The following is a 21,455-nucleotide window of genomic DNA, read 5'->3' as shown; positions in this document are numbered from 1 at the left end:
CCATGCAGACTGTCAGATTTATGCATCGTTACTATATCTGCCCTAGCTTTACCCTCTTCACTAGATAAAATAGAAACCAGGTGTTAGGACTGGAGTCAAAGGACTGAAAAAGTATTTAATCGCGACTTTTTTTTCATTGCCGCCCCGGAACTCCTACTCTCGCAGAAAGGAGGTAGATCCGTCATAAATATCATCTTCCAGCATATCTAGGAAGCAAAGCCGTTCTGGTTCATAGCAAACTCAGCGCACCGCTCCCCAATCATATAAATAGACGCCGATATCGAAGCGCCCCCACACCGGGGAAGCACACTTGCATCTGCAATTCTCAAGTTGCGCACTCCATATACCCTCAAGCTCTGATCTACTACACCATCCTCCTGTGTAAGACTCATGCGACACGTACCAGCAGGATCATAGCTCCCTGTCACCAGCCTCTTTATATACTCATCGATTTCCGTATCAGTCACAGTTCTCCAGGCGTCCTTCTGTGGTGGCAACGCCCTTATGAGCCTTCTCTTGTCACTCTTGCTCTTGTTCTTATCCATAAGATTATCTAAATACTCCAAACCCATCCCTGGAGCCATCGTTAACGGTGCTGGGTGTGGGTACCCGACCTCCGGTCCCGCGAACTCATCTGCTAACCGCATAGCGAACCGCATAGCCTTACGCAGCCGCGCGCTGTCGCGAGCGTCGACCAACAGTGGGAGCGTAATTTTCAGGGGGGATTTCGCGTCAGAGCTAGACGACAGCTCAACGCTACCTGTGGTATGGGGCTGCACAAGAGCCGCGTACCATGTCATGCAGGGCACTCCGGGGACACCGTGCTCGATGAGCGTGCTAATAGGGGCAATCAAAATTTCAAGATCAGTCACCTCCTTCTCACTGTCTTTGGGGGGGACTACTGTCATTGTTGACTCGTTGAGCGTATCCGAGTGCAAAAACGCGGCGCCCCATTGACCGTTAGAAGCAAGCACCCCAGTCCCGGAGAAGAGCCACAACAAAAAGTGCCACAAGATAGCCACCGTTTGAATGATATGCAGTGTGTGCTTGAGTGGTAGCTCTGTCATGACTGGTACAAGAATGTGGGTGGTCAAGTGCGCACCCACTGCGGGGAGATCATGTACCACGGGAATTTTATGAGCGGACAAATGGTCCTTGGGGCCGACACCACTGCCTGCTGTTAGTATGGTATCACGAAGTGAGGCTATCTGAAAAGTGCGACCCACCTTTGCATTAGCAGCTGCGGCGTGCCGAAAACGCCGCTACACAAAATCACCTCATGTTGAGCCTTGATCAGAACATCTGCCCCTCCTCCAGAATTAATCCATACGCCTGTAACTCTCGTGCCGTCATCTGCAAACTCGAGCTTTGTCGCCGTCACGCCTGTACACACCGTCAGTCGCCCTTTCCTCTCATTCACAACCGATGCATTCAGCCACGCCGTCAACGCAGACACCCGGTTCCCGTCTACATCAACCGAGACCTCGCTGCGGATATATCTCTGGGTGCCTCGTTTTCCACCTCCATCACCCAGTCCTACTCTTTCCATCGCCGCATCTACATACGGCATCAGTCCTAGATCTCCCGTCGCTTTGCGTGGAATTGCCTTCTCAACCCGCGCAAAGGCCGGGGCTACCTTCTCCCAGCTCCATTCATCCAGCCCCAGCTCACGCGCCCAGCCGTCGAATTCGGGCTGGCCGCCCGGACTCCATACCATGGAGTGAGCGCGACTGGTACCACCCAGCATTTCGCCAGCCAGAAGTTGCACATGTCGCCCGCGCAAATGCGCGTTGGGTTCGGCGTGGTAGCGGACAACCCCGCTCTGCAAGATGCCGAGTAGTGGAATCTGCGAGAGAACCCCGGCGTTGACGCGACCCTTATCCAAAACTAGAACGGAGGCGTTTGGGGTAGCCGAAAGGCGGTGTGCAATTAGGCATCCGGCTGTACCGCCTAGGGAACCATTTTGGTGTTAGTCGACTCGATCGCTTTTGGTCAGGGGGAAGTGAGACAAACCACCGACAATAATGTAGTCGAACGTCTTTCCAGCTACGTCACCCGCTGTCTTCTCGGGATATGTTGAAAAAGGCCACATTGTGCCTTGGATTCACTCTTCGAGCAACGCTTCGGGTTTTGTTTTGGGGATGAGGTGATGTTGGTTTGAGGGCGGTGATCCTAATCTCGTATCCCCAATGGGATTACTGCCCGCATTCGATCGTCATGTTAATATGACTACAACATAGATGCCACTTCAGTCTTATTATATTTCGACTACTGATATTCGGTATTATCATTAAAGTTTTATACATAGACATGTACCGACTTTTTTGACTCCGTCCTGTCAGGTACTTCATCAATCTCATTATTATGTCCCGCCAAGATATCATCCACGCTGGAATTCTCGGGTATACGTATCATCGCCTTTGGTGTCAACCTCCGAGATCTGGGCGTGGGCACAGAGCTTCCAGCATATGGCGAACTTAACTCATATGTGCTTCTTCCGGTTCCAGTTGTTCCTCCTCGAACGGATCGTATTAGGGATCTTATGCAAGGGATCGATGCCGTTATGATGACCACGTAGGCTTCGATGTATAGCCAGCGATCGTAGTTGACGGTTGCAGTAGTTGGATCATTGTGTGCGTGTGCGAGGACTCGGGTTTGTACTGTTTTCACGACGGATGCTGCCATTGCACTAAATCCAAGATGACTTTGTCAGCTGGGTATTCTCTTGAATTAGGGTCTGAATCAGTGACTCACAAAATGCCCAATCCGAGGAGAGTGACCAAGCCCACCTTGACCCTCAACTTCAAATTCAAATTCCAGAATACGTATGTTGAAAAAATAGCTAGATAAAGGTCGGTGGCCGAGTTGAACGCTGTGTAAGTATATTATCAGTCTCAGCCATGTGTAGTAGATCAGGGCAATGAATGGAAGCTCGTACAGCCTTGATAGTACCCGTAGTATGCTTGAATGCGGACATCCCAGCATTTCCCCCCATCCTTCGTCCATATAGCGGAACCATGTCCTGGACATTGGACAAATAGAATGACGATCAACATCACGTTCGTCAAGATTTGTAGCCCAAGTATAACCCACAGTATCACTCTGTGTGATCTTCTGGTGCCCAGTAGCTCAATGACGAAGAAAATGAAGGAAATGCGACCCAAAGTACCACCAGCAATGCCGAATGTCTGTGTCAAATAGTCGAACATGATCACTTTGGGAACGACCTTTGTCGTATCGAGGTCCCAAACATGTTGACCGAACCCATAGTGAACGCACACAGTAACGAGAGCTGATCCGACGATGGTGAGAGCCTAAGTGCCAAGCAACAGGTTAGTTTTGATCTATAACCCATCACAGACAGGTAGACAGGCTTACCAATGCCGAAACCATGAGAATGTCATCCCAACCAAATTTCCTTATCCTTATTTTCGCAGCCACCCTCAAGGCGACCGTGACAATGGCGATGGCAGTGAGCGCCCAAATGTCTCTCAGGAGCCTTGGACCGCGGTCAAACACGGCGGCTCGAGCTGAAAGGGCCATCTCGGTGGATAGTATGTAATGCCCCAACACGGGGGACAGAAAAGATGCAAAAGACGAGCATATCTATGCCGGATAAACATTGAGATCCAAATACAATTCCCAAGGGTCAACCCACTATATTAACCTTTTTATCGTATCTATGTTGTACGTTTCATCGGAGATCTCCACAGGGTCCACCCGCCCATCGTGACTCTTTACTTTGTACGGAGTAGTTAAATCAACTCTAGGGCTAGATTTTAAGATTATGTAACCCTCGAAAATCGAGGAGACTGTCGGAGGTCTCCGTTAAAATGCAGCCCTGAAGGTGCATAGGTACATAAAGATAAGATAATAGACTTGACCTATCAAATCTCGCAAATACCCCAGGGGTTTAAGCCTATAAAAAGTCCAGGAGAGTATGTTGTGTAGGAGTACGGAGTATAGGGGGATTCTTCGATAATAGGAGTATTAATTTTAAAATTTATCAATCCGATCAACGGACACCTTCGGCGTGAGATGTTCGGGATACGCTTGGCAAAGGACATGTTCGACGGGACGGGATATCTTCGGAGATATATCCTCGGCCGAGGCGTTATACCGCACAGATGTTCGCATATAAATATTCTGGGGTGCATGGCAGCATTCGATTATGTGGATGTACTTTTATACATTGAGTGGTAAAACCAAGAGAACAACAGACTCAAATTAAACAATCCAGCAGGGAAACCCATAGGCTCTGCGTCCAGCTATAGAAAATAGAATTCAAATCCATTAGTAGAAAACCCAGGTAATTTTCCCGATGTCCGGCTGAGACAAGCCACGCATTCGTGTGAATTACCTGGTTGGGTATATAGGAAGGCGCGCTCATCTTGATGAAAAATATTAGACTGCAAGTAAGTATCATAAAAATGAGTATCGAATAATAAACTTAACAAGTGAAAGGGCACATCTATATATTGTTGAAACTACGTTGTACATACAATTATTGGTGCCTCAGGTGTCAATATTTTCCCAGTCTGAGCAGCGGGGATACAAAGGTACAACACAAGTACGTGGTGTCTCAGTATTAAACATATATATAACGCCAATGTTACCCGTTATTCGGCTACAATCCCCGAAATTGGATGTGGAGATGACCACGTTACATCATGTTCATGATGTCTCTCGACCCCTTTCAGTGAGTTTTTACCGAAAGACAACGTTAAATCCAATAATCCCCACTATAAACAAAGTGGAACACTCGAGGGAGACACCGGTATCGGCTTCTCGGCGACAACTGTCACAAACAGCCTCCTACTGGCCGAGGTTGCCTAACAGCTGTTCTTGCCAGCATCGACATGGTCAGCTAGCGGCATCCACACGTTAAAGGGATACACCAGCCAATCGGCGGAGACAGCCTATATGGGGGGCTTGAAGCGGGATTGCGGCAATATTAACCTCAACAAGAAGTTAGCCGTCGGATTCCGCGGCGATATTTTTGGTCCCAGGGTTGCCGCAAGGAGTAGCAATGATACCAACAACTACCAGTGCTGGAGATAACCTTGAAAGACTTCCAAGATTAAATCGACAAGCTTTGTAATCATGATACTTCGTTCCTTGAGGACCTCTCGGTTGTACTCGACAAATCAATCCGACGGACTTCTTTAAGGAGATCAAGAAGAGTCAATGGTCGCAATAAACTAAAGAATTGCATCAGACGTAGAATGTTCGGTCACTGGGGTTGTGAGCTTTTTGAGGTCTGGATAATGGCATGAATTAAGCGGGTATAATTATAATCTCTCGCTCTTTTCGTTCCTAATAGTGCACTCCTGTGCTCCGCATCAACAGCATGAATCTGATTCGCGCTCTATCCCTCTCGAATTGTTTATGTTTACAACTCCCAGTCTTCAAAGCCGATGATGTCGCGGTGTTGTCTTTTGAATTCCAAAATCCACCGCCAAAGTCGTCGCTCAGTTACGAATATCCGCTCTGTATCTCGGAGACCGGCTAATTTGGATGGGTCATAGTTGTATCCGTAGTCTGATATCATTGTCAAATGACGAGCCAAAGACCGCTCAAAGGTCAAGGATTTGGTGAAAAGATCATGCTCTGATTTTTCGATCAGAAAGGCCGCCAAGTCCTCCTTTCTGATCTTTTTGTACAGCTTTCGATAATACGGTAGAAGTCTTTGCGAAAAGAAATATGACTCAAGCGCGTGTCTCGATGGGTAGACTAATTCCCACATGGTACGAACAAGTGAAATGTCGTCTGTGGAATCAAATGCTAGAAACCTTGTGAGACACCAAGCAAATTGGCTGTTTTGAGTGCACTCAATAGCTTTGGAGACAGACAAGTCCTCCAATTGACTGTTTGCATTGGACCCGGCTGCATCTTCGAAGCCATCTCTGAAACCAAGGTAGAATCTCTCATCTAACTTGTGCCGCGACTGGGGAAAGCCGGGTGGCGACAAAAGCAAGGGAAGGGGCACAGTTGTGGCGAACGCCCAATCGATGATGCACGTAATATTGTATTGATTATCGACGAATATGTTGCCCATAGTGAGATCTGGGTGGCAGAGTGCAAACCTGACCGGCGTTGTGACTTCGGACCATTTGCCCGCGTATTCAAAGATCAACTGATTAACCAGATGGGCCGCAATAACGTGGTCAACTCTATTCGCGGCGCTGTCGATCTTTTGTCCAACTGTGACGTATTGATTCCAAAGGTCGCAGGCACCCTCCCACAGATCCTTGTTGGGGTAGTCATTCTTAGAGGGAACCGGTGCAGTGAAGCAATGGTGTATCAACGGCAGCATTTCGGCATGCCGGATCAAAGCCGCTATGAGACTACGGAAGAAGTCCGTCTCGCTGAAAAAAGGTCCACGCGGAATGCCCGCCAAGCAATCTCTCTTATGTTGTATGTGGCCTTTGGATAGGCATTCTCCAATAAAGAAGAACCCATTTCCCTCAAATAGAGACCCAACTTTGTCAAACCGGACTTGAGCGAGTTTCCATGTAATGTGGCCCAGTTGAGACATCACTTTGTTGATTTCGAGTGAATCAAGACGGTGGTGGATATCAGTTCCCCCCCACATTGTTTCCAACGCCTTGCCCTGTGCCTTGCTCATCAAAATGTACGGGATCCGGAGGGGGTTGTTTGGAGAGGCACTTCCAAATATCAGTTCCATGATGTAGGACTTATTGTGTAGCTCGCTTACCAATAAGAGTAAACTTCAGGAACAGGTATCTCAGTGTGGGCTCTGAGATAGTTGAGTGTAGCAGCTTCGCTTGAAAGAAGTTTTGCGACACTATTGTAAGACAGCTCGGGATGATTCTGCACGGGCGAGCGAAGAACCCATTCAAGGCCATCCTCAAATAAAACGAAAACGGCCCAGTTGAAGCCACCTCGTTTCGGACGTTGATTCAAGTCGCATGTGCACGCGATATTCTGTCGCATGTTGCTCGCGAGTTGACAGAGAGCGGCCACGTCGAACTCATTGTACATAAAGAGCGGGAATCCTTCTTTCCTGGTCATCTGATCCATGATTCTTGCGGCGCGGGGGTTGCTCTGCTAGAGAAAATTCGAAACTCCCCTGAATAGTAACAAAGCTGCCATGATGCAACAAGGACCGGAGTGGCAAGAGATCAAAATCCCTACGGAGGATGTTATTTTCAGCAAGGAAAGAACAGAGGACGTCGTTGCCTAAGAAAACATTAGATCTACACATGTGACCATTCTCGGTTTGGATGAGATATTCAAGTCGAATTCTCCGTTTTGCCTTATGTTTGTTTGAAGTATGAATTGGTTGTTAAGGATCGAGGGTGGACACTGCTAACCCTAGATTTGTCAAAGGACAAATAAACAGCATTCAGGAGACAGATCGCGCGGCGGATAAATGATACAAGCGCCTTGAGTAACACAGAAACATTGGCATCGCGATGATCCGTCTAGAGCACCGACATCGGTGGCTGTGAATCAATTCAAGTATTCAGTGCTGTTCTATCGCGTAAACGTGCGCCATATAAAGGCAGAAAAGGCGTTGTTGTAGGTGGAGATCCATGTGCCATCTGTCGGGGAAGCAAGCTTCTTGAGCTCTGCTGCTTTGTTATTGGGCAAATGAAAGAGCAAGCTCGGGGCCGGGATATGATCTGGGTGAGTCTCAGGCGGTGGCGGACCGTCAACTTGCTCAGCTTTGGTCAGACAAGAATACAGGCAGCGAGAGTTCCAAAGGAAAACTATGCCTGACAGACAATTGCATAACAGTTCTTGGCTAGTTCGTGGGTGAGTCCAACTCATATCATAACATCATTGGCATAGTGGACGTGGTGCAAAATAAAGACCAATCCTCCACGGATGAAGTTGGCTTTATAGGACGCCACCACTGGACTATTATCTGGGTGTGCCTCTTGCTCCTCTCCGCAGACCGGTTAATAGGTTAATTATTGTGACACTCCACCTCTTTTAAGCAACTGGGTTATCCAAGTAGAATACAGACTTGTTACTAGGGCTTACAGGCCGACAGACTCAATGGAGGATATTTCTCACTGGGAACCATGTGGTAGTTTAATGTGTAACCCTGGCCTACATGAAGCTAGCTGTTTAGTCCGTAAGAGATGAGGCAATTTTATATAAACGTTTGAATTCAATCTTTATGCCAACAGAATAAGATAAACAAAAAGAATAGGGTGTAGAGTACAAGACATTGCCAAAATAGCACGATATAAATACCTCGCAGGATATATTCTCAATCAAAGAGCGTAGAGGAAGAAAAACATTCATTCATTCTTGGCCGGTTCGGCCTTCAACCACATCGAGCCCCCACTCAGCCTTCAGGTCTGGAGGAAGTATCCCCGATTTTTTGAGAATCGTCTCAGAAAGAGCCGGGATAGATTCACTGGTCAAAATCTCCAGGATCTGCAAATTAGCTTCCAACTCGCGGGTGATCCAGTTTCTGATCTCAATTGCGACAAGCGAATCCAGACCATAAACCGTGATAGGCGCAGCGGGATCAAGGTCTTCAATCGGACGCATAAGAATGCTAGAGATCTTGTTCAGCACGGCAGCGCCAACGATGGCCTCGGCTCCTTCACGAGCCTTGGATTGGCGGATAGCAACTGCCGGCGCAATCTCCGTGCCGTTCTGCGCGGACTCTGCCAATTCACCCGCGCCAGCGAGAGTGGAAAGGCGCAACAGGTGCGACAGTTTGGTATCGGTTACCCAGAAGGGTTGTTCGTTGACCGGTGTAGATTTGACGCCTTCGAAACCAACTACGCAGTGTCCCTCGCATGAAAGGTCAAACTCGTTGCGAATTGCTGCAGTCACAAGGCCACGGATTTCTGTTGCGTCGACGGATTCCGTGCCCAGTTGTTTAGAGATTACCTCGCGCTTCTGGTCATCAGAGAGATATCCAATTCCACGTACGATGGGTAGATCAATTGTCGAACAACGCATCTTAGCTGTCTCGGGGTACTGAGCGAGCGCCGACATGAAGGTTCCACTGGCTGCGTAGGGGGATTGGCCCATATTACCAACGAAACTGGCGGCTGACGACAAGCTGACGAAGAAATCCAGGCTGCCATTAGTGCTTGTCAACGCTCGTTGAAGGTTCCAAATTCCGTGGACTCTGGGCATCATCACGGTCTGGTAATCCGCGAAACTGAGCTTTTCAAAGAGGGTATCCTAACAGAGTTAGCAGGGATGCTATGTTTTTTTTGTATTAAGAGACTTACCCGGAGAACCATAGCGCCGAATACAACACCACGAGCGGGAGGCATGAGAGCGAGGAGCGGAACAAGATTTTTCTCCACGCTCTGCTTGTCCGCCACATCGCAGCGACAGACTTCCACATTGACACCCTGGCGAGCAAGATCCTGAATAGTCTGCTCCGCCTTTTCAGTTTTAGGACCACTTCGAGAAACCAAAATAAGATTCTTGGCTCCTTTCTCTGGCAGCCAACTGGCAATATCGAGACCGATACCGCCGGTTCCACCAACGATGATATATGAAGCATCTGGACGGAGAAGATTTTCTTCTCTTCTAGCGGGGTGAACCTGTATTTTGAGTTAGCAAAAATTCGTTCCAAACGCAATTTTCGTAGACATGAGCAAGCATACCTTGACCATGGAGTCATCCGTGACCTGGACAACCATTTTGCCAATCACTTGGCCACCCTGCAGGGCCCGGAATCCAACCTCAACGTCTGAGATGGGAAGAGTGGTGACGGACCACCTGGACTGGGCGTTGGTGTCGACAAACAGCTTAAACGCATCACGCAGCAGCCGCTTCGTCAATTGCGGACGCTTCTCTCTAACGATTCCCAAGTCGACAGATGCGAAGGAGATGTTCTTGTTGAAGTGAGCCATCTCCAGTCGAGAGTTTGTCGTAATATCCCGCTTGCCGAGTTCAATGAAGCGACCAAACGGCGCAACACACTCGAATGTAGCTTGCAGAGCATCGCCGCTAAGCGAGTTGAGAGCAACATCAACACCCTGACCACCAGTGGCGTGCTGAATACCTTGTGCAAATGACAAATCACGACTGAAGAAGATATGTTCTTCCTTGAGCTGGTAAGTTTCCATGAGGAATTTTTTCTTCTCAATACTGCCCACAGTTGCGAAGATATTAGCCCCAACGCTCTGGGCGATGATAATCGCAGCCTGGCCAACTCCTCCCGCAGCGGCGTGGATCAAGACACTCTCATCCTTAGCCAATCGTCCCAGGTCAATCAGAGAGTAGTAGGCAGTACAGAACACAGCTGGAATTGAAGCTGCGATCTCGAAAGGCATATCTTCGGGAATTGCCCAAGATCCAGAGGCCGGGCAGCGAGTGAAGGTTGACAATGAACCTGGTGACATCGCACAGACTCTATCTCCAATCTTGAAGTCGGATACCGCAGCTCCCACTTGAGTCACGATTCCACTACATTCCTGCCCGAGTCTGTCACCTTGAAGTTGGCCCATTGCCATCAAGACATCTCTGAAATTGAGACCAGTGCTGTGGACCTGGATCTCAATGTGGTCTTCTGGTAGGGGCCCATTGCGGGAAACATCATCTGTGAAGTAAAGCTCATCGAGACCCCTGCCGTCTCCGGCAGCAAGTCGCAAAGCCCGATCTTGTTTGAAAGGCTGCATTTGGGGAGGCGCATCTGGTGTCTCTTGCTGGACACTGAGGTTCAACACGTTGTTATCGATCAAGCGCGGGACACAAACATTGCCATTTCGGACAACAAACTCCCAGTCGTTCTTAGTCAGCTGCGATGTCTGGCAGAAGACTCCGTTGAATACATTGAGCATGTGTCGTACGGCCTCAGCATCAGGCATGTTCTCCCGTTCTCCCAGGTCAAGCGTGGCGAACTGGAGGCCAGTCTCGGATCTCACAGTGCGAGCCAGTCCGATTGCCATGTTCGCGCCGAGGGATTCAAGATCAGATTTGGTATGACGAACAACCCACAGCAGACCTCGAGCCCGGCTCAGAAGACGCTGCAGTGTCTGGAACTTTTCTTGAGTGAGGTGAGACAGGATCGAGCGATCCATTCCCCCAAGGAAAATACACCATTTCCCGGTCACATCAAGCTCATCGGAGTCCATAGCAGTGATGGGGTCAACGCCAGTCATCTTCCTGAGACCAGATTCAAGGCTGAGGGACGATACGCTGCCGAGCGAGTCAATGCCAAGAATCACAACATCACCGGCGCTTGCAGGACCGATAGTTGGGCTAGTAGCGGTGGAAGTCATGAGACAACCAGATTGGAAAGATGCTCCAGGGTACTCCTCAACACACAGATCAACTCCAGAGAAGCCATTCTCCATCATCACGTTATTCCATCCTTCGACGGTGAGGAGTGGTCCGTTGTTGCGGAATTTATCATTGGCCAGCCACCACCCAGGAAGGAGCACGAATGGGAAATGGCGTGCCTTGGGGACAGTCTCCTCAATGAGTAGGATCTTGCCACCAGGCTTCAGGAGAGCTCTAATATTTGACATTGTTTGGCTAATATCCGAAGTAGCATGCAGCACGTTGCAAGCGACTACAACGTCAAATGTGCCATTACTAAAGCCTTGCCCAGTGGGGTCGGTAGACACGTCTAGCGTCTGGTATGTCATTAGGTGTCCCCAGTTCTCGAACTTGGCTTTAGCTTTTTCGAAGAAGCCGGGAGAGATGTCGGTGTAGGTGTAGTGCCCAAACCGAGGCGTGGATCCTGCTTCGCCTCCGCCCAAGCTCTGCAAAATAGGCATGGTGGCACCACCTGTTCCAGCACCAATCTCAAGGATGTTGAGTTCAGGGTTCTGGTGTGCCATCTTATCGATGCAGACGGAGGCATTTGCGTAGGCCTCCCGAAGGGCGTCAAGGTCACGGTAGTGTTTGTCGATTCCGTTATCCTCCAGGAGGACAGTCAAGGCGTCTACCTTGCCCCTAAGAATTTGAGGAAGCAACTCTCCCACTCTGAATGTCAACTCACCTGCTCCGTTGACAATTCTATTCTGTTCGAGAACGTCAAGGGGCAAGGGATATTTGGTACCCGCGTTTCGGCAAGTGTTCTGGGCCCAACGATAGAATTTCTGGTGGTGGGGCTCGAAGGTAGAGACCTCGTCTTCTGTGACAGACTTGGCCATCTGTGCAAGGTAGTGCTCTGCCACGGATTCGAGTTGGTGCATTCGTTCAAGGCCTCGAGCCGTATCAGTCTCGGGGCGAGGGAGCTTTCGATAATCTTCGGCGGAGAGGAAATCGAAGCAAGGCTCATATTGGATCTTGTAGCAAATTTGATCAGGCGAACTATCCTTCGAGCCTTTTATATCGTTTGATACTGGCACCAAAGTGATACCATTGATGTCAATGAGCAAATTCGCTGGGTCGCTGGGAAGAGTGGCGAATATGCGATTGGTCTCAGGGTCGCTTGCGGATTCATTCCCTGACTTGCTACCATAGAGTTGCAGTACAGTACCAGTAGTGAGGTCGTGGCACAAAGAAACCGACACCTGCTTGACATGCGAGGGCACATGGGTAATTTGCGGCCCAGGCTCGCCGTAACCACAAAGGATCCACATGACTTGACTACACAGATCAAGCGTGACAGGGTGCACAATACACGGGGTCTCATGGCCGTGGGGCATCGCTACCTTGGTGTCTGGGATACGGAGGGTAGCCATTGCTTTGTTATCCCTGCTCACAGCGATATCGGTCAGTCCTTGGAAAAGGGGACCGTAATGGACACCACCGTTGGTGATGTTCTCGTAGAGGAACTTGCTGTCCACGGGCACATTGCATGAATTGCGCATGTTCAATGACTGGTTAGCGAAGCGTGCGGTCTTCTCCAGCTGTTGTCGGGGGCCATCGACAGGATTGACGTCCTTGGCTTCTTGCACCATGATGAAACCATTGCAATGTTGATCCCAGCCTCGACCTTCGGCCCAAGAGAAAACTTTGAACTCGTGCCAGCCGAGTACTGATTTGCTGGGAGCTTCCGTTCGGGATGGTTTCAAGCTAAGCATTGTCTCCACTGATGAGTTATCTGGGATGGTGAGAACACGGCTAATGAAGATATCGCGCAGATCAATCTTTCCGGGGGTAACATGGTGCAGCTGTGCGTGTTGCGAGATAGCCTCCATGGCCATAGCCAAAAATCCGGTCATTGGATACACAGTGCGATCATGTACTCTGTGCTCACGGATCCAAGGGTGGTCCTCTGCACGAATAATGTTTCTCCATCGAGGCTCAAAGTCGACGTTCTCCATGCACAATGAGCCAAGGATATCACTCCGAGGGAATTGACGATGGAAATGGTTATCACCCAACCGTGAGCTAAACCAATATCTTTCCGAGTGGTTCCACGGGTATTTGGGCAGATTTGTCAAAACAGCTGGCTTCCTTGTCGAAGTTTCCAAGTTTGGGAAGTTGATAGCCTTGAAGTCAAGATTCATACCTTGTGTGAACAGCGAGCCAGCGAGGTTTTGGACAGCCTCAATGTCATCTACCTTCCGTCTCAAGGTGTGAAGGTATTGCACATTGGAGTTCGGGGCGTATTTCTGGGCAATGTCTTTGACGGGTGTTTGTAGGGCAGGGTGAGGGCCAATTTCTACTAATGTGTTGATTGGCGTATTTGCCTGCTCATCGGTCACAAGACTTTTCAGACCCTCCACAAACTCCACACGGGAGACCAGGTTATCCACCCAGTAGGAGGCATCCAAAGTGCTCCCTGGCACTAGTTTTCCGTAAACGGTTGAATGGAATGGAACCTCGGAGTCCCGAGGCGCAATCTTGCCGAGCAGCGATCGGTACTCCAGTGACACAGACTTCATATGGTGAGAGTGGTAAGCAACTTCAACCTGCAGTCTTCGTGTGAAGATCCCTTCTTTGTCCAGGGCAGTCTGCAGGGCGCCAATGACCTCCGCATCTCCAGACAGGGTCACACTTGACTCGCTGTTCACACAGGCAATCACTGCCTCGTTCCCTCTCATGGCATCCAAGATTTGCTGAATGTCTGAGGCACTAGCTCCAACCGCCAACATACCTCCCTTAATGGACTTGTCATTTGCAACCAGGTTGGCTGCGACACCACGAGAGTACGCCACACAAACACATTCTTCGAGGTTCAAAATGCCTGCGGCATAAGCAGCTGCAATCTCTCCGCTAGAATGACCGACCACTGCCTTGGGGCGAATACCCCAGGAGGACAGCAAATCAACTAGCGCTAGCTGAACTGCGGTACAAGCGGGCTGGCTCATATATGCGGCAGAGATAGAGCTTGCGCTGGGGTCAGTCAAGAGCAATTCATCTGGGTGAAGGAGGTTAGAGTCTGACAATATCGCAGTGGGCAGGGTTAAAATTGAGACATACCTATAATTGAGAACGTAGCGCCGAGGGATTTCAAGCAAGCATCCACATCTTTCATGGTTTGCTGGAAAACCGGGTAGGTGCTCAGAAGTTCTTTGCCCATACCGTGCCATTGCGCACCTTGTCCAGTAAACACGAAGCCGACGGTGGGCTCTTTGGAAGAACGAAGAGGCACTGCATCGGTAGCCAACGATGCAGTCAGCTCTTGTCCAAGGATTGCAGACGATGCCAATCTCCATGGCAGGAATGTTCGTCGCTGCCCCAGTGTATAGGCCATGTTATCTAAAGTGCTGTCGTTGAAAATCACTGGGTAAAGGTCGAGATACGCTCCGATGGATTTTCCAAGCTGAACAGCAGCTTGTTTATCGTACGCAGAAACAACGTACAGCTTGCGCTTCAGAGGATCATTATTTACTGCAAGTTCGCCTTCGTGTCGGGGACCACGCTGTAGAATAACATGGGCATTGGTCCCGCCAAAGCCGAAGTTGTTCACGCTGGCGTATGGTTTCCCACGGGGCCATGGCATCAGCTTCTTGGGAACCTAGTTTGAGATTTAGCTAGGTTCGTTGATACTTCAAGTCAGTACCTGATCTCACCTTCATGTTCCATTTTTCCATGGGTATCTCATCATTTGCTTTCTCAAAATTGCAGTTTGGAGGTACGAAGCCTCGCTCAAGTGCCAGGGCTGCTTTGATCACAGAAACAACACCACTCGTTCCTTCTGTATGACCAATGTTCGATTTAACAGACCCGACAAGCAATGGCTGACGCGGAGTCCGTCCTATTCCAAAGACGGCATTCAGTGCAGTGGCTTCCAAGGGGTCACCAACTTTGGTTCCCGTGCCGTGGGCCTCCACAAATCCTGTCAAGGAAGGGTCTATACGTGCCTCTTTATAGACTTGACGAATCAATGCCTCCTGTGCTTTGCCATTGGGCATGGCAATACCTCTGGTCCGTCCATCCTGGTTGAGACCACTGTTGATAATTACAGATCGGATGGCGTCTCCAGCGGCCTCAGCGTCCTCGAGAGATTTCAATATAATACATCCAGCACCTTCACCACGGCCAAAGCCAGTGCCACGGTGATCAAATGAATATGAACGACCAGTGTCGGAGAGTAGTCTTTTAGAGGGGATCAATCAGCTTATGTTTACAGTAGAACTGCCAATTGCACTTACCTAGAACGCGTCATCGAGACGAAAGCCTCGGGAATTATATTCAGGTGACATCCTCCCACAATGGCCATCGAACATTCACCGTTTCGAAGACTCTGAGAAGCTAGATGCAAAGCAGACAAGCTGGAAGAGCAAGCTGTGTCGACCGTCACACTAGGCCCATTCAAGTCGAAATAATACGAAATACGATTCGCCTGCAATGCCATAGCCGTTCCAGTGGCAGCATACATGGGGATTGCGGAGATATCTCTGGTGTTGTTGATTTCATAGTCGGGAAAGGAGCCGCCTGCAAAGACTCCCACCTTTTGTCCGGTGATTTCATGGCTCGGGATACCAGCGTTTTCAAGTGCTTCATAGACACATTCGAGGAAAATGCGCTGTTGCGGATCCATTGATCGTGCCTCTTGAAGTGTAATGTTGAAAAATGGCGCATCGAATAGGCCAATGTCTTCTTTCAGAAAGTGAGCTCCTACTGGGTTGAAAGAGCCTGGTCGATCGGGATCAGGGTGATAGAAGGAATCAGGGTTGAAACGGGTCTTCGGGATTGGCGACCAGGCACTTCGGCCTCGTGAGCAGAGGTCCCAGAACTCTTCGGCCGTCGAAACATCTCCTGGCAAGCGGCAGGACATGCCGATGATGGCAGTTTTCTTGGGCACATCGCCGGTGGCATTATCGGGGGTATCACTAGGCATCTCCTGCAAAGAGGCAGTTGTGGTCTGGAGAACAGGTGTTCCAGTCCCGCAGGGCTGTTGAAGGCGCATCTTTGATAGACTCGGTGTCTGGTTCAAGATGTTGAATTATGTACCTGGTAGTGTGATCACCACCAATGTCCATGAAGTGTCCAAAGAAACAAATATCAATTTGCAAGAAAAGAATGTGTAGAATAGTACAATCACGTAGTGTTCAAAACAGGCAATTGGTTCATCCAAGTACTTCCTGAAAAGCAGACAACAAACAATAAAGGGCGTCGAGTCGGTTTGTTGTACAATACGAGCCGCCCTTGCATGACCATCCAAGCGTGCGTGTGCCGATCACTATCAATTAGCTTCCCGATTCAAACAGGGGAGTTAACCTCGAATCGAGCAATGATAGGTTGAGAGAGGTTGGAAAGGCCCATGCCTGTCTTCCTTGATGACGAATGGGGGAAAATCGCAGTCACTCCCATGTAATCATGGATCCTCCATGCATCAAAGCCTCACCTACAATCATTTCTTATTTCTGGTTTCGAGGACTGCAGATCAGGATTAGGAGATCTGATCTTGCCCTTCCAAGGCATGTCTTCGCGATGGTTTGGATAGTGTTTTGTTCCGATGCCCTTGCTAAGGCGAGGGTGCGTACTTCGTACATTCCAACCACAGGGGCAAAATCCCCGAGACCCTGGCAGATTCCTGATGGCATAATTCCTTGGTGTCTCCTCGCGTAGAAAGTATCTTTATAGAACACCCCGGGTGGTATTCTACCTCACGTTTTTCTCCGAAGATATTCCCCAGTTGATCAACGCAATGAAATTTCTATGCCTCCCAGGAGGCTATTGCAGCGCCAAGGTATGTCAAGCCTTTTGTCACGTGGAATGAAATCTTTAGTTGACGTTGACTGTACAGGCTCTTAAAACACAGCTCGGTAAGCTGCAATTGATGAATGTTGAAAAGAGACCGTTGGAAAGAGAACTAATTGGTGGGTCCAGGTCCGTTCGCTGATGCCCTCGCGTCCAATGGAAATGCCAGCTTCCACTACACGCAGGGAACCACTGAGGTGCATGTTCCCCCAGAATTTGCCGGGTTCTTTGGTCCGCCGCCCAACTATACCTTTCTCAAGGTCGATGGGCCTGCACTGGTCCACACGAACATGAGTGATTTCCCGAAACGCGACACCCCAGAAGAGGCAATGAAAGCAGCCTCGGAGGCAGCAGGCGATCCCACATTCTCGTGTATCATCGAGGTCGTGGACCATCTAGTTGGCATTCTTGACAGTGAAGACGACATTGATGGTGTGATTGGCTTCTCTGAGGGCGCCCAAATCGCCTCGTCGCTTATTCTGGAAGAGCAAAGAAGAGAGAGAGAACTTGGTCGGAAACCTCGACTTAAATGCGCCATCTTTTTCGGTGGATGGCCACCATTTCACCCGGTGACTGGTAAACTTCTTACAGCTGACGACTATAATGAAGAACCGATCACTATTCCCACCTGCCATGTTGTTGGTGCGTCGGACCCGTTCCTTGATGGGTCAATGGCACTATACAATATGTGCGATCCAGACAGCGCTGATCTGTTTGATCATGGCGCGGGGCATTTAATCCCAAGAAAGAAGCAGACTGCCGAGGAGATTGCTTTGGTTGTACGTGAGATGATCAACTGCGTGGCTTGATTTGTATAGCAATTTACATAGTAACCAAGAAACGCCCTCTGTGCATTTCATGTTCAGCTATAAACATAAATTTAGCATCAGCTCGCATTTTGAATCTACTCCAACAGCGGCCTTGTCTCTGCTTCTTCCGCCTCGACTTCAGTCTGACCCTCAGTCCGCCTCCATTGAGGAAAGATACCAGCAAAGGATCCAAGCCCCAAACCCCAACCTCGCCACCTAGATGACCCTTGCCCTTCTTCATCAGTCTGCTCATACTCTACCCACTTCCAACGCCATCGGGTCCAGCGCACAAGCCACACTAACCCAACCCCTACCACGCCTAACGCCACCGTCGCAAGCACAGCACTCAATACCGACAGAACAGTCACAGTACTAGCGTGGCACCCAAACGGTGTAGCTCTCAGTTCCCATCTCTCCTTAGAGCCAAGGGGGCATATGTTTTCTGAGCCGAAGGGCGCAAATATCGGGACCCGCGATGGGTTAGGAACACAGGTCGAGGACTATAGCGTAGGAATCAATAGTCAGCTTCTTCCAGCACGGAGCAGAAGATCATGAGCCTAATTGTGCCGATCAAGTCAAAGCACAACGCAATAATGGGAGGTCCGTGGTAGATGTGGGCGTGAAACCCCTCTCCCCATTCTGAAGGCTGGGGACGCAAGGGAGAAGGATTTGAAACGAATACAGTGGGGAGCTTGCGCATATAGAATGCAAATGACGGGGAAGGGGGAGAAGGGGAGAATCAAGCTTAACTACAAAGTAAAGCTGGTCATAAGAGGATGTGACCTACTATAGCACACCAGCTGCAAGCAACATCACTACTCAGGCAACTTGAACACGACTGTCGACCCCAGCAAGCATGGAAGAGGGGATCGGTAGGATCAGGGTTGTTCGGGTTGTTTGAGTTGTTCAGAGGAAAGCTCGTGTTTCCCTCGAGGTCGTCCATCACTATCCAAGGTAGAATACCATGTAAGGTGCTCGTGATATCAGGTATTGGGTCCTTGTTCCTGTCCTCGATAGTCAAACTTCCTCCCTTGCATTGAGAGGTTGTTTCCTGTACTTTTGTCTCTGCTAAGTTGCGGGGTCGATGTATACCCGTCACAGTGAAATAAAAGAATAAATGAATTGCAAGAAACCGCTCCTACTTTGTACTTTCTCAAAGGCTTTTATTTACAGCCCAAACATGCGACATTATCAATTGGGAAATTCGCGCGGTTGGATCTCCGCATTTTTAGGCTGCGGTACTTTTACCAGCCACTGCATCCTCGAGACATCTACAACACTACACAAGTATATAACTCCCACATCATGATCATCTGGGTCACTGCGGTAGTACAGATTTATATTATATAGACTTGATGATCGCATGACACCGTGGCGTGAAAACGTGATGAATTTATCCTGGTAAATCGCGCTGAAAACGAACTGGTCCAGAAATACCAAAATCCACAATTGCCGCTCATCGATGCATAACAAAAGGGAAAAGGAGATGTTTTTGATCAAGGAAAGACGGTTAATATGGTTTAAACCACACGCTTGACCTGCACATCGAGCATTAGTATCTCATCTTCCGGTATCTCTATCAAAGGAACCCACGTACCTCGAAGAATCTCTTGAGCCACCACACCTGGAACACTCCCTCGCCAATAACCACCATAAGCTGGAACATACTCCACCATTTCACACGGCCGTTGGTGCTCTCTGCGGTGTTGCGGTGTACTCGCTCACGCACGACAATGTACGACTGCTCATCCTTCACCTGCGTCAAAGCCTCGCTAAGTTTGCGAACTAGATAGTACCAGATAATCAGTCTCCATGTTTTTCCGTCGGCTGTTGTTCCCCGCGCTTACCTTCGACCTCGAGGGGATCCTGTGCCATCTCGTTTTCGGGAACGTAGACAATTCCATGCACGTTGAAGGAGACCTCCTTGGAGTTCGAGGTCCAGCCTTCGTTGCTGAAGCAGTAGTTGTATTTTCCGTCCGCCTGTGCGGTGAAGGAGTAGTCGTCAGAGGCAACGGCTTGCTTGAAGTACTGGCGGTTTCTCAGGGGATCCTCGACCTGCGGCGACCGAGCATTAGTATTTGTGTTCTTCATTTGAATTGTCCGTCCATTCCGATGTAGCAGCTGGATTAGTCCCCGAAGACGTAGACCTCTCGGTTTCTAGGTCTGATATACCACTCCAGTGCCACCATCGGAGCAGAAGAGGACTCCCGAGCGACACCCGAAACACACAACACCAGGATCATGACCGGGATAGTTCATACCCAGAAATCAACCTCAAGGTTTCCACTCCCTCCAAACTCCCGATCTCCAACTTGGAAAGTGACAGTCATGACATCGTCGCGGTGCAGTGACTCGTGGAAGCATTCTCGTGAGTGAGCCTTGAGCTGGATGGTGTGTGCGGTCGCGGCGGTGATCCACCCCAGCGCGGTGACCAGGATGGTGCTTGTTGAGAATCGCATAGTGGAAGGTTTCGGCTGACTCCGGTGAGTCTGGGGGAATTGACAAGTTGAGTGATGGTGATGTTGGTGTTAGTTGTCAACGCGCAAGGTGTCAATTGGCGGCGCTCGGACCACTTTCAATAAACACCGCTCCGCCTTGAGATTCGGTCTTGGCTCGAAGTATACTGGACTTGAGTTTAGATTGTAAGATGGGTACTCGGTCTCTCTAGGTCTATTTGTTGGTATGGTTGGGTCTTTTACGGGCCCGACATTTAATTGAATGATTATTTATAATTTGGCAAGTTATACCGCAACATATATATCGTTCCCCAGTGCATCAACTACAACTCCACGACTATATTTATCGTAAAACAGTGACAAAAACTTCCAATTGACCAATTTCAGACACTTAGCAAGAAATTATCACATATGGTATTTGATGTTTAGTGGCCAATGGAATACTCATACCAGAGGAAAGTAAATATGGCATGGCTAGATGAATCTTGATACCTACAACACAGAGAAAGTCTTCTACTCATACACAGCTACAAGGGAGATTGGCACTACAACTAGAATATTAATGTAACAGTAACGTAGTAAGGCGTTTGAAGTTATTTGAAAATAGTAAATATTCAAACAGTAATAAGCCACAAGAAACGCAACGGGAAGCGTGTATCAACAAGCTACATCCGACGAGGACATCACAAAAAGGGGACATGGATGGATAATATAGAACAATCAGAAAGTAAAGAATGACAGAGATTGACTATTAGTATGTATAGAAGGGATGTAAACGATAGGACATGAAAAAAAATGTGAAGTAGGATATTCAATGTACAAGGTCTTCTGGGAGATGGGAGGTAGAAAAGCAAGCGAAATAACGGTATGGTATCAGATCCGAAAACGCAAACATTGATCAACGGCCATGAAGCCGGAAGATAGGTATGTATGTCGAAAGGGGGAATATGGATGTAACGAGAGGAGAGAAATCTGGGAAATGGCGCTGGCACCAAACGCAGAGACAGTAGTAAACGATAAATGCAAAGATATCACAGATCGGTGATTCGGTCTGTGGTTATTTTTTCTGGCGGAAGAAAAGAAAAAAGCAAAGAAACACCGAGATGAGATGGAGAGTTCAAGACAATCT

General features: G+C 49.0%; 6 protein-coding genes across 6 annotated transcripts; 1 reads left to right on the top strand and 5 right to left on the bottom strand.

Moving 5' to 3' along the window:
- Positions 1-206: 206 nt before the first annotated feature.
- On the bottom strand, positions 207-2,092 carry PEX2_010340 (GMC family oxidoreductase; the record flags this gene model as incomplete). The annotated part of the gene is made up of 3 exons (XM_016738311.1): positions 207-1,170; positions 1,227-1,950; positions 2,014-2,092. 3 exons carry the CDS (start codon positions 2,090-2,092, stop codon positions 207-209), a joined length of 1,767 nt encoding a protein of 588 aa, XP_016594420.1.
- Positions 2,093-2,477: 385 nt separating this feature from the next.
- On the bottom strand, positions 2,478-3,543 carry PEX2_010330 (uncharacterized protein; the record flags this gene model as incomplete). Its single annotated transcript, XM_016738310.1, has 5 exons — positions 2,478-2,516; positions 2,572-2,689; positions 2,755-2,872; positions 2,939-3,314; positions 3,379-3,543. 5 exons carry the CDS (start codon positions 3,541-3,543, stop codon positions 2,478-2,480), a joined length of 816 nt encoding a protein of 271 aa, XP_016594419.1.
- A 1,849-nt stretch (positions 3,544-5,392) lies between these two features.
- Positions 5,393-7,044, bottom strand: PEX2_010320 (Aminoglycoside phosphotransferase; the record flags this gene model as incomplete). The annotated part of the gene is made up of 2 exons (XM_016738309.1): positions 5,393-6,668; positions 6,719-7,044. The coding sequence occupies 2 exons, from the start codon at positions 7,042-7,044 to the stop codon at positions 5,393-5,395; spliced, it is 1,602 nt and encodes a 533-aa protein (XP_016594418.1).
- A 1,236-nt stretch (positions 7,045-8,280) lies between these two features.
- Positions 8,281-16,267, bottom strand: PEX2_010310 (type I polyketide synthase; the record flags this gene model as incomplete). Its single annotated transcript, XM_016738308.1, has 6 exons — positions 8,281-9,180; positions 9,231-9,551; positions 9,615-14,272; positions 14,335-14,872; positions 14,928-15,453; positions 15,510-16,267. The coding sequence occupies 6 exons, from the start codon at positions 16,265-16,267 to the stop codon at positions 8,281-8,283; spliced, it is 7,701 nt and encodes a 2,566-aa protein (XP_016594417.1).
- Positions 16,268-17,008: 741 nt separating this feature from the next.
- PEX2_010300 (Serine hydrolase FSH) lies at positions 17,009-18,090 on the top strand (the record flags this gene model as incomplete). Its single annotated transcript, XM_016738307.1, has 5 exons — positions 17,009-17,050; positions 17,108-17,126; positions 17,191-17,840; positions 17,880-17,890; positions 17,946-18,090. 5 exons carry the CDS (start codon positions 17,009-17,011, stop codon positions 18,088-18,090), a joined length of 867 nt encoding a protein of 288 aa, XP_016594416.1.
- A 1,300-nt stretch (positions 18,091-19,390) lies between these two features.
- PEX2_010290 (p24 family protein) lies at positions 19,391-20,329 on the bottom strand (the record flags this gene model as incomplete). The annotated part of the gene is made up of 4 exons (XM_016738306.1): positions 19,391-19,408; positions 19,468-19,655; positions 19,718-19,925; positions 20,132-20,329. The coding sequence occupies 4 exons, from the start codon at positions 20,327-20,329 to the stop codon at positions 19,391-19,393; spliced, it is 612 nt and encodes a 203-aa protein (XP_016594415.1).
- Between the last annotated feature and the right edge of the window lie 1,126 nt (positions 20,330-21,455).

This window comes from Penicillium expansum (genome assembly GCF_000769745.1).
Source record: "Penicillium expansum strain MD-8 chromosome Unknown contig25, whole genome shotgun sequence".
Classification (NCBI taxonomy): domain Eukaryota; kingdom Fungi; phylum Ascomycota; class Eurotiomycetes; order Eurotiales; family Aspergillaceae; genus Penicillium; species Penicillium expansum.
Note: the sequence above shows the minus strand (reverse complement) of the source record. Positions and strands in the feature narration are given on the sequence as shown.